General features: G+C 36.3%; 1 protein-coding gene and 1 pseudogene across 3 annotated transcripts in view; both read right to left on the bottom strand.

Annotated features, from left to right (window-relative positions):
* Positions 1 to 12653, bottom strand: part of LOC145254775 (protein-glutamine gamma-glutamyltransferase K-like) — a 553491-nt gene that overhangs the window by 27146 nt on the left and 513692 nt on the right. For all 3 annotated transcript variants that reach the window (XM_080113548.1, XM_080113549.1, XM_080113550.1), the window contains exons 6-7: positions 7961 to 8068; positions 352 to 529 (exon numbers count right to left, since the gene is read on the bottom strand). In XM_080113548.1, the coding sequence (XP_079969674.1) occupies positions 352 to 529; positions 7961 to 8068 (286 nt within the window). The remainder of the gene's footprint in view (positions 1 to 351; positions 530 to 7960; positions 8069 to 12653) is intronic.
* Positions 183 to 299, bottom strand: LOC145254963 (5S ribosomal RNA; annotated as a pseudogene).

Genomic DNA, 12653 nt, shown 5'->3' with positions numbered 1-12653 from the left:
GTGGTGGCTTCCTTCAGTCTTGACAGACTATGGATACCCACTGTAAGCGTGACTGCAGTGAAATTTTTGTGGCAAGGGTTGCGCAATCTCCAACCACACCTCTCCTGAGTCGACATTGTTGAATACCAGTGGCAAGTGGAGGTTCAGGACGACTGGAAACAAATGCCGAGATAAGCGGAAAGCACATACAGTGCCTAGAATTCCCAAATGGTCACCCATCTGGTACTAGCCAGGCTCAACGTTGCTTAACTTCGGTGATCTGATGAGAACCGGTGTGTCGACGTGATTATGCCGTATATCACACATGCATAGAGACACACACAGATTTATATATAAGTAGAGATGACTCACTTGTTGTAGCGACGGCAGCAAATGTCCAGCATTGGCCAAACTTGACGCCTTTTCTTTTCTTCAGGAACTCTTCAAGAATGCCAGCACTCCCGTTCCAAGCATAGGGTGCCATTCCGTCGTCGTATTTCCCAGACCAGTTACCAACTAGAACTCCACCATCTCGCTCGTTATTGTTAATCTGGACAACAACAAAAGAAAAGCATAAATTAAAAAAAATGAAATCAGTTTATCGGGCATCTCGGTGAGAGGTTAGATAAAGGTTTCACATGTAGGCAAATTGTAAAGAAAACTGATTTATATTAAATAAATTCTACTAAACAATAACGCTAAGCACTATTCAATTCTATCCTTAGAAAAAAAGAAAGGCAATAATTCTCACCGGTGATGCTCAACAAATGCTGAGACACTTAAAGAAATAGAAAACTATGTCATTAGAGCTGTGAGAAAGGCAGCTGAAAGATGTTGAGGACGAGCAGAAAATCCTTAAGAAAAAAGGCAAAGGAAGATTAATGTTAAGGAGTCTATTCTATGCTAAACAGAATATCAATGGTAAATCTTTTGGTGGACCCTGTGAACCACGATTTGGCGTGGATGTGAAGAACTCCTCACGGGGCAGATTTAAATTCCTATTTATCCACTTAAGATTCCTGATGAGAGTTTTAGATTCAGGTTAGGGTTAGAGTTAGAGTAAGGATTAGGCTAGGATTAGGTAAGTGTTAGGGTTAGGGTAGGTTAAATAAGAGTTAGGTTAGGTTAGAGTAGAATTAGGATTAGGATAGGATTAGGTTAGGGTTAGGGTAGGTTAAGTAAGGGTTAGGTTAGAGTTAGGGTAGGATTAGATTAGTGTTAGGGTAGGTTAAGTAAGGGCTAGGTTAGGGTTGGGTTAGGATTAGGGTAGGATTAAGTTAGTGTTAGTGTTAGGGTAGGTTAAGTAAGGGTTAGGTTAGGTTAGGGTTAGGTTAGGGTTAGGTAAATAGCTGATAAATTCGTTATTGTTATAATTTCAATCGTGGCGAATTTATTACTTATCAAGGCCAAAAACGACTCAAGAATAAGTGTTAATGAGATGGAATAATTATCATTTGAGAGATGAATAACGCTATAAGAGCATTGATCAATTTGTATTATATGAATTATTCGGACTACTGCTCTCATGTAGAGTGTTATTCCCATAACGTTTCAGCCGATGTAACACCAGGTGTATTTTGTCGAACTTAGGAAATCTTTATGTTGGACTCGGAATAATTCATGAGGATTTGTTATCTTTTGTGCAACTTTGTCTTGGGCTGAGTGGATAATTTGAAGCGTGTCTTGTCTGAAAGAAAAACTGCAAAAGAGGACGAAAACTGTTTTTGAATTTTTGAGGTTACGATTTGTATTAACGGGATTATTTGGACTACTGTTCTCATCTTGGATGTTATAGTCACGTTTCGAATACAGTTGAGAAATTAGTCAAAAACATGTTTAGCTATCATTTGTGACCTACTTGCATTAAAAATAAATATTTGATATAAGTCAATAACCTTTTCAAGTTTGCTTAAATATTGGTTCTGATTAAAGTAGCCATCTTTAGGCAGAGAAAGTAAGAGTTGCAAAAACGGACAAAAGGGAAAGTTATTTTTTCATTGTGATAGAAAGACGAGTTTTTACTCAGACTGTATTAGAAAGAGGAGCCAGAGATTGGAGCGTAGTCGAGCACTTTTCATGGAAATAACTATTGAGTAGAGAGAGATTAGTAACATATTTTCTGTGCAAGGAAAAGAAGAGATAATTCGTTACTAGATTGCAAAGTCGATTTTGCACTTTGTCAAGACAAGAAAATACTATTTTTAGGCAAACCATATAGTATTCCGAATGACGCAAGATGTGAGGGTTTGTTTTACAATAGACAGCAGAACGAAAAAGTGGTCAAAAAGCAAATATCTAACAAATAAACGTTATCAAAGGAAAGATAAGTTACTCTTCTACCTAGCTGGATAAATTTTTAGTGTTTTTTACTTACTTTAAAAGGTTTATTCAGTTCGAAAAGCAAGTAATGTTAAGTGTTACGTGAGAACAAAAAGAAATGTCTGACATGTGTCTCTTACATCTTTGAAGCCTTCGTAATGGTTTAAAAATAGAGAATAAAACAAAATACTGCTAGAAACGCACCTAATAAATGTAACGGTGATATTTATTGGGTGGATTTTTGTCAGCATTTTTAATTCTTTTTCGACTTTTAGACCGATTCTTGGGATGTAACAGAGCGCGTGTGAAACTATCAGCAGCAGCCGAAGTATAGATGGCTAGCGAATATATTAGTAGCAGCAGCCGTTTTGAGCATGTATGCAAATTAGCAAGTGTGCGCAGACTTATGTCACAAAAAAAAAAGAAAAAAGACAACATGTGGTCGAAGAGAGAAGAAAAGTGTGCACACCGGGCGAGATGGACGTATGACCAGTAGTGACGGCGAGAGACTTTTATGCTGGTGTCGAGACCGCGTTTTTTCTTTTTTTTTTTTTTTTTTTTAAATCTCATGGCAGACGAAATGAACAGTAAAAAAAAGAAAAGAAAAAAAAGCATTGTTTGGAGAGTAATTGTAATAAATGCCTTTTGCTTAAACATAAAAAAAAGCCGTCAGATACTTATCTATTTCCTTCATTTGTTTGTTTCTGCGACGTTACAGAGACCCCAGAGGAGGGAGCATCATGGCGCCGTCTTTGGTTTTGTTTTAACTTAAACACTCAGCACTACTGTAGTTTCACACTTAAAACACACTTTAAAATCAGTTAAAACATAAAAAAACTTAGCCAGGTAGGTAGAAGAGTAACTTATTTGGACTTTGGTGATGCTTGTTACAGATTTGTTTCTTTACCGACTTTTCGGTTTGATGTCTATTGTAAAACAAACCAAATATGGACCTTGTCAATAAAAATGGAGAATGAGGACAAATAAAACAGAACTCCAAGAGTCAGGAGAGTAAAAGGAATACAAATTTGAAAATGGTAGCATTTTTCTATAATATCTGCGTGCGCGCGCGTGTGTGTGGAAATGAGAGAGAGAGAGAGAGAGAAAGAGAGAAAGAGAGAGTGAGAGACCTGTGTGTGCTAATTCTTTTGCCATTGAAGACATTTTCTGTGACAATAACGATACAGTAGATAGAGAAATGGACCGCAAGAAACAGTTTAGATCAACCCCACCAGGTTTCAAAGTCGATTTTGAACTGTGTGTGTGTGTGTGTGCGTGCGTGTGTGTGTTTATGTCTATTCGTGTTTTTGTGTGTTTATGTGTGTATACGTGTGTGTTTGCATGTCTGCTTGTGTGTTTGCATGTCGATGAATGTGTGCGTCTGTGTTTGCGTTTCCACGCGTGTTTGTGTGTATGTGTTTGTGCGTTTATGTGTATGTGTTTGTGTGTATACGTGTGTTTCTGTGTCTATGTGTGTGTTTGTGTAGCTATGGTCGTGTGCGTTGTATGTTTATTCGTGTGTGTTTGTGTTTCCATACGTGTTTGTGTGTGCGTGTTTGTGCGTTTATGTGTATGTGTTTGTGTGTATACGTGTATTTCTGTGTCTATGTGTGTGTTTGTGTAGCTATGGTCGTGTGCGTTGTATGTTTATTCGTGTGTGTTTGCGTTTCCATACGTGTGTGTGTGTGTTTGTGCGTTTATGTGTATGTGTTTGTGTGCATACGTGTGTTTCTGTGTCTATGTGTGTGTTTGTGTAGCTATGGTCGTGTGCGTTGTATGTCTATTCGTGTGTGTTTGTGTGCATACATGTGTGCGTGCTTCTATGTGTGTGTATTTAACAAGTCAATGCATCCATGCAAATACTTATCTGGTAATTGTCCGTTGCACAGTCAGTGCATTTCTCGGAAACGATTCGTAACATGATCCCCCATCATTGTACGGATAATTTGCCCCGTAACGATTCCGAACGAATGATTGATGACAAACGCGGATGCATATCGTGTCCAGTTGGATCAAGGAGGTAACGGTTGTCGAAGTGGGTAGCTAATAGCGACTATTTCAGAGAGGAGTCTTCTCAGTGCATGAAATCTATTATAGGTTAGCGGCATTCAGAAAATAGAAACGGTTTTATCAAATATATATATATATATATATATATATATATATATATATATATATATATATATATATATATATATATATATAATCCGTTTTCATCCCGAAGAAAGGGCTGCTAAGGGGTAAAAATTGAACAATTGGTACGTGAGGGTCGTCGAATTTTTATCTGTTTGTCGCCTGTTTCACGAATACGCATGCGCGACCGGAAAACATGACAGCTTTTTTATGTAAAGAATAAGTAGGTTTAGAAAACACTTTTTATTGACCGCATCAAAGCTGGTCTAATGGTTAGCATACTTGATTCATTGTCTTCAGGTTTTGGTTTTGGTCTCAGCTCAAGCAATTTTTTTTATTTACAAGAAGAAAACTGTTAAGAAAAACATAATACTCGCACGCACATGTCTCAGTTTTTTCCGTTTTTTTTTACTTCATTTTTTTAAAAGGAATTTAGCGTTACGTTTAATGTGTACGGTATTTCTTTTTATAATAAATAAGGACTCTGCATTAATTAAAATAAAATATTTATGCGTATTTTACGACTGGGCAATGCCGCGCTGACTTCTAGTATATAATACAAAAATACAACAACATTGTTTTCATGTTTCAAAAACCTCTATAACTTTGAAATTATATATATATATATATATATATATATATATATATATATATATATATATATATATATATATATATATATATATATACTAGTAGAAGTACCCGTTGTTGACTGAGTTCAAAAAGAGCCTACAGAAAATGGACTGTGATTGATGAAAGTATGATAGGTTATGAAAAGGAGGGGGGTTGTAAAGAGATAGGTTTTGATACTCAAAAATTTTGCCCTAAGCAAAATATGATGAAAGTAAAGATAATTTTCGCGAAAATATATTTTTTTATATCAACTTTGTTTGCATTCGTAGCTAAGAGTGACCAACAAAATGATGTTTCCTTACAAAGAGAAATGTTATATATAAAAAATAAATGTTACCATCAATCAATATTGGGGAGGTCCAAAAGAAACCGATTTTGTTTAAGTAAGATAAAACAAAGCTATTAAATGATGCTACCTTCTCTTCTACTTTTCTTATTCCCTCTTCCTACTCCCCCATTCCATCTCCCCCTACCACCTTCCTTTCTCTTTTTTAAGCCGCTAACCCCTTCCCTCCCTTCAACCGTTCACTGGAAGCCCAAACAACATTCAACAGACCCGGGTAAATTCCTAACCTCTTCTCAGATATAAGCATAATTGAAATAAACTTTAAAAAAAAAGGGAATTTTATGACACATTGACCCTTGAAAGTCTCAGACATGGACGAACGAGCCTCTCGCTTGTTAAACATACATCTGTATAGCCCTAGATTTAGAACCCAATCCCCTCAACCCGCAAACTCTAACCCCTAAAACCAACACGAAAATGAATAAAGTCACCGATAAATAAGTAAATAAACAGATACAAGAATGAATAAACTAATAAATTCGCACCCAATTCAACCCTGTTCTTCACACTCATGATAAAAAAAAAGCCTTCTTTTGCTGAGGATAGATTTTCGCTCTTCATTTAGAATTCCGTTTTCGAAAATAAGGGTTGTTGCCTGATGAGGTCTCTAGTTAGTAAATACTAGTAGACCGAAACATGCTCATGACTGTGTAGCAACAAACTACTGCTTATGTAAAGACAAATATATATACACATATATATATATATGCATATATATGCATATATATATACATATATATATACATATACATATATTTATACATATGTATACATATATATACATATACATATATATATACATATATATACATATATATACATATATATATACATATATATACATATATGATGATTGCAACGTCTTGTCAGACGAGTGCCACTCCCCCAGACATTTAAAATCCATGAGCCCAAATGTCTGAGGGAGTATCTATACAAATATGATGTTAAAGAGTCTTAGCTTTGTACGACAGCTAAGTCTCTCTCTCGGTTCAAAATGTTGAGATCCAGCAACAAGTAAGATCAAGATAGCCAGCAACAAATTAAACTGCAGGCCAGCTTAATGCGGGTATTGGTCTTCCGCTTTATGGTTTTTTAAATCAGAGATTTGCTTCTCCCAGAAAGGTTGCCTTCACCACGGCTTACGGGAGCCCTCACTACCCCAATACACATACACACACACACAAATATACACGGTGCTAGTTGGCCGTTGACTCAGAAAAAGAGTTCATTCGCCCTTATGTATATACATATATATGCATACACACACACACATATATATATATATATATATATATATATATATATATATATATATATATAAAATATAATTTTAGTCATCGACATACAGACCTGTTTCGTTGTTTCACAACTCATCAGTGCCGCTAGACTAACACCTATCCCAAGCCAGGGATCGAACCTAGAACCGTCGTGATGACAGTCGGCAGTCTTACCCCCTGACTACGGAATCGGTGGCCGAAATTTATCTGTCCGAATGTCTATTTAAATAAACATCCGTCCGCCACTCGTGGAGGGCTCAAACGTTTGTTTGTAAACAAACCGCGAGCTTCGCATTTTTTCAGCTAAATTAAGTAGCGAGTAAGATAATTTACGATAGTGCTCTACCCAAGAGGGGGGCTTTATAAAATATAATTTTAGTCATCGACATACAGACCTGTTTCGTTGTTTCACAACTCATCAGTGCCGCTAGACTAACACCTATCCCAAGCCGAGGATCGAACCTAGAACCGTCGTGATGACAGTCGGCAGTCTTACCCCCTGACTACGGAATCGGTGGCCGAAATTTATCTGTCCGAATGTCTATTTAAATAAACATCCGTCCGCCACTCGTAAAGGGCTCAAACGTTTGTAAACAAACCGCGAGCTTCGCATTTTTTCAGCTAAATTAAGTAGCGAGTAAGATAATTTACGATAGTGCTCTACCCAAGAGGGGGGCTTTATAAAATATAATTTTAGTCATCGACATACAGACCTTATATAATTTGTGTGACTGAAAGATGTATTTATGTAATCAATTCCTATTCCAGTCACGTAAATAATCTCGAGTTGTAAGAAAATATACTAGAGCCGGATTATTTTGTTCTCTTCATTTTTCTTCTTTTCCTTCTCTTTACACTAACCACAAAAACGCATGCGCCCAAAACAAGTCTTTTGGGCAAAAAATCTGTCTCCTTTTAATTCTGCCATCTTGGACTTCCAACAGCGCCTAAATTTGGCTCGTATTCAAATAATTCTAAGTTCGCGTGCCACAGTTTCCTTACAACGATCACACGCTAAACATGGCCACTTATTTCTCCGTCTCTCTGCATTGTTACCACAATAACTTTATCATCTCCCATCCCCTTCCTAAAGAAACACCATTTGTATTTGACGTTATTGTTACTCATCAGAAAATCAGGGGTCACATTGTTTTTTTTTATTTCTCTTAAAACGTTTGATATTTGAAAGAAATCATTTATCTGTAGTTCATTAAGTACAGATACACCAGATGTCAGACAGATGCAAACATCGGTTATTTATTTATTTACTTACTGCTCGACACAGGGCTCGAACCACCAACGTCGGACTTCCTCGTGCCTGGTCGCCAAGTTCTGATTTATCCATTAACGCCAGCGCGGCCATAAGACATACATCATCGAACTGAAGAAAAGAAAAAGAAAGAAAAATCAAATAAATCCACTTATTAGTTTACTTGTTAGATATTTCCATTCCGTTGCTAAGGTAGCTGGGAAAATAGTTGGATCATTCCATTGCTCCAGAAAATACCTATATTCCGATACAAAACGTACATTCCTTGCCATTTTTGCTAGAAACAAAGTGTTGTATCTGTTCGGATACTACATTACATCTTTTCAATTCTCGATCAGTGAAGGAGAAATCTTTCTGGACTGAGACAATTTTAATTTTTTTTTATTTCAATCAAGATTGCCTTTTTAGGAAGAGCTTAATTTCTCCACATTAAAAAATGACATGGTGTTTAACTTTGCCCTTGTAGGGAGGCAAGTAAAGAAGATCTCCTGATACCATCCTTTATCTATATAAAAGGCAGATACATCCGAAAATGGAGTATTGCTGCCACATTTGGGGAGTGCTGCATAGAACGCTCTTTCTTTAAAAGCGGCATTCACCATAGCCGAGTAGAACTGGCTTCCCCTGCAGGAGGAATTTTTCATGGGAATATCAAGTTTCCAAGCGGACCCCAGTCGTATACATATCCCGGTCAGTTGATTGTTGCTCAAGGTGTGGCAGTGATTGGGACAAATTAATTAGTTCAATTTACGATAAAAAAGGGGTACAATTTAAAATGACTGCAAATCATTTCTTCGTTTGCAGATTTTAAAACTAAAAATTGATTAGAAGTGACTTTTCCAGGGCATTCATCTTCAAGCCCAAATATCAGCTGACGTGACATTGTAAACAAACAGACGGAATTTGATGAACGAAATTATCGTTATTATTTTATTAATTTTATTTTTTTATTTTTTTTTATTTTATTTATTTATTTATTTATTTATTTTGTGAATTAGTCCACCGTCCAAATTATTACTCGCAATATACAATAATGAATAGAGGATTGATTCTATAATAATACACACGCAATCTGTATAAATTAAAATATCTTGTTTAAGCGTATTGTACTAACAGTTTAAAAATCAATAAATATTCATTACCAGCAATGGGAAATTAAGTTTTAAACTTTCAAAAATAATGCCTCCTATTTTCTTTCGCCCGAATAGATCAGAAGGGGTTGTCAATTGCATTGGTATGATGACTGACTTTATGCATTCGTAACCTAAAAGTTTCGTCTCTTTGTTGCAGATATTGACGATATGAGACTGTAAGAAAGCAAACCCTGTTATGGATGTGCGTCAGAAGCAAAGATGTTTCATTAAATTCCTGGAAAAGGTGTAATGAGAAGAGTGGTGACCATCTAGAAAGATAAATTCTGGAGCACAAATGATCGCTTGTTTTAATAGTACCACTCCTGTCTTCGTAGCTCTTCAACTTTTGGGGTTAAAATATAGGAGGCTTTATTCTTGTAACGACCAACGCCAAAAAAAAAAAAAAAAAGAACAATTAAAAGAATATTTTTTTAGTATTGGAAAATAGGCACAAATTTTTTCGAGTTCGATACCGAGTTCGATACCTGCAAAAGTTCTGATTTTTTCAATTCTTAATTCCGATTCCGATTAATCATTCCAACACTAGTAAATAATTAAAAACTTTTTTAAAAGTAAAGTATCGATATGATACGCCAGGTGCATAAGGTTGTTTGGTATGGTTAATGGGTGATTACTAGTGCTGTGACAAAAGAATATTCTTTTCATTCTTTTGACTCTCGGGTATATATCCGACACAGTTAGACACACTCAATACAACCAAGAACCACACTCGTCTACATAAAAACATATAAGATATTAACGGATATATGCTCAAGAGTCAAAACAATGAAAAGAATATGCTGTTGTCACAGCCCTAGTGATTACTTTCGTGGTAAAGTATGGCCGCATTTGATTGGTTAGTTTAATTATGCAACACTGAAAAGATTTGAGGTTAGATATCAGCGGCGCATTTGACTTTAATGTAACAATATAAGGTTAGTGGTGGAAATTGAAGATGTTTTCTTGTTAACGTTTCGATCAGTTCTTTTTTTTATATCTCTCAGCAGATCAACAGAAGAAACTTAGCTAAGGAAAATTGATCCTGTTTAGGCCAGTTTATAAAGAAAGCTATGTTTAACTCACATACAGGAAGTTATTGTGGCATAAATACGGTTCTCGTCAGATCATTGAAGTTAAGCAATGTTGAGCCCGGCCAGTACCAGATGGGTGACCATTTAGAAAGGCGAGGCGCTGTATGTTCCACGAGGTAAAATACCAGGTTGAGAAACTGGCGTGGTCTATCCTTCACTCGAGGGTAGATGGGACTCTCTTAAGCAGTGATAGGCACCCCATCTAGTGATGGCGTCACGATAAAAAATACCTTTGATAGCCCTGGCGAAGCATCAAGTATTTAGCCACTGACAAGACCTGAATTACACTACAAACTCATGTAGTGAGTTCATTCTCGGCTATGGCCGCGGTGGATGGATGGATGAACAGGTTATGTTTTCAATCGTTTTTTAGTCACAATGTTTCACTTGGTCAAAATATCGTTCATTGCCCAATTTAGAGCTAATTTAATTTGGAGATATCTAGATTAAACGTCAAGGTCAGGGTCATTAAAAAATAAAAGTAACTTTTGCGATAACTTCAGTTCTAAACATCTTAGAGACTCGCTACTTGACCCATATTGTAGCTGATGACGTCCAATATCTTAAATTTTGACGGGATTTTAACTTCTTATGATTTACATATATTCTTGTTTATTTATGCTTTCATAGACTTCTGCATTTTATTAAAAGCCATTTGTTGGTAATAATCGAATATCGTTATTGACTCTCTTGTTGATTCGTTTCTATATCATTTTCTTTTGAAAAATTCTTCAAATTACTGTTAACATAAAATACTAGCTGTTCAGTCTCACTGTTTCCCGGGAGTATTTATACTTTCTTATTTGTTTTGTATTTCTGTTTACATTCTGTAATTTATTCTTCTTGAACCAAAATACGAAGTAATATCCAGATAAGATTTTGACCCATCCTTACGTTGTCAAATGGAAGCATGCAATCTCACAATTGATTTATGTTGTTGCTGTCTTGTCCCCGATGTGTGAATTTTGTTCCCGCGATGGACCTAGAATTGTGTGCACAAAGAAAAGACGTTTCACGCAAGAAAGAGTAAATCAATGGAGTGAAAGCGTCATTCTTTTTGTGTGTTTGGAGCTAAACCTTCCCCGACTTCGTATGCAATCACTGAATCTTAATACTCTTTGTGTTTCAGGTTAAAAAAAAATACTGCAATAATACTGACTAACGAGGATGGCTTCTTGCAGATTAGACAAAGATACCATTTTTGCGAAATCCGGCTCGCTTAACAAGCAAACAAATAAAAAAACAAAGGAAAAAAAGATAGGCTTGTGTTGTTCGTTGCCTTTCTTAAAAAAATTAAAACAGAACATTTATATGAATCTTCCTACGTCAAATAAATAACGTAGCCGAAACGTGGTCGTTTGATATGGGGTTACTGATTGATTGAGAAGGACTATTGTGAGATTTTCTCTCACAAGGTTTTTGCTCTCGGCAGAATGGAAGAAAACTAAACAGAAATTACAACAAGCTCACCTTAAGACTTTAACGTAAATTTTATTAAAGTAAAAAGGTATATGTTGCAAAAGATGCGTCATCTGCAGCTATCTGCCACTATGGGCTGGTAACGACCCCGAAAGGAATAATAGTTTGCCTTCGATAAACGCTGGGTAGAATTCTCACTGACGAAGTAGTGCGCAGGTTGAAGATGCGGAGGTGTCTTTCAAGATGGATGCTGCTAGCTGGGCATACACAAGGAGTCCTTCGATCAGTCCAATGGCGGACAAGGCAGGTAAAACCGTAGATCTTAATTTCGTCTGGACAGGCAATAAATTGTAGCACAAGCGTGCAAATATAAATTCGCCCTACTTAAGGGCATTGGTGATTGCAATGATAATGTTTTGCTTCACGTTTAGGCATTAAAACGTCTCAAAGCAGCAAAGTAATTTTCGTTGCCTTGATACGCGTGAGAAATCCACGTGTGTCCAACACTGCGTCTTTTCGGATTCTTTTCTGAAAAAAAAACTGAATTTGGCGCCGCGAACATTCTCGGCAGTTAGTTATAACATGCAATTTGATTGGTTAAAATAAATCCGTGGGCGGAGAAACCGTCCAATAAAAAGCTTACTTATTTCTGCAGAATTTCTTACACTATCACTTACATAGCCATTGACCATGATGTATCCAGAGAAGGAATATATTTGTTTAAAGTATTTGGATGGTCTTGGCTAAAGTAATCAAGTAAGGCAATGCAATAATTCCTTTTAATGAACCGTTGTTCATAATTGTAGCTGATAATATGCTTAAGCTTTAGGCTTTCGGCGTATATTTCGACTTCTCCCTAGGCTGCTATCGTCATCCGTATTTATGACTTATATCAGCCAATCATATTCTTCTGTGGAGGAACCCGGATGTATGCATATCCATTACACCAGTCTATAAGAAAGAAACCATATAGTTATTTCTATTTTACTCTTGTCAAGTTCACATGTTTTGATGACGTAAGTACTTTTTTGTTTGTTGTTGTTCGAATTTCTC

Source organism: Euprymna scolopes, chromosome 30 (genome assembly GCF_053919585.1).
Source record: "Euprymna scolopes isolate OS-2025 chromosome 30, ASM5391958v1, whole genome shotgun sequence".
Taxonomy (NCBI): domain Eukaryota; kingdom Metazoa; phylum Mollusca; class Cephalopoda; order Sepiida; family Sepiolidae; genus Euprymna; species Euprymna scolopes.
The sequence above is the reverse complement of the archived record's forward strand: the minus strand, read 5'-3'. Positions and strand labels throughout refer to the sequence as shown.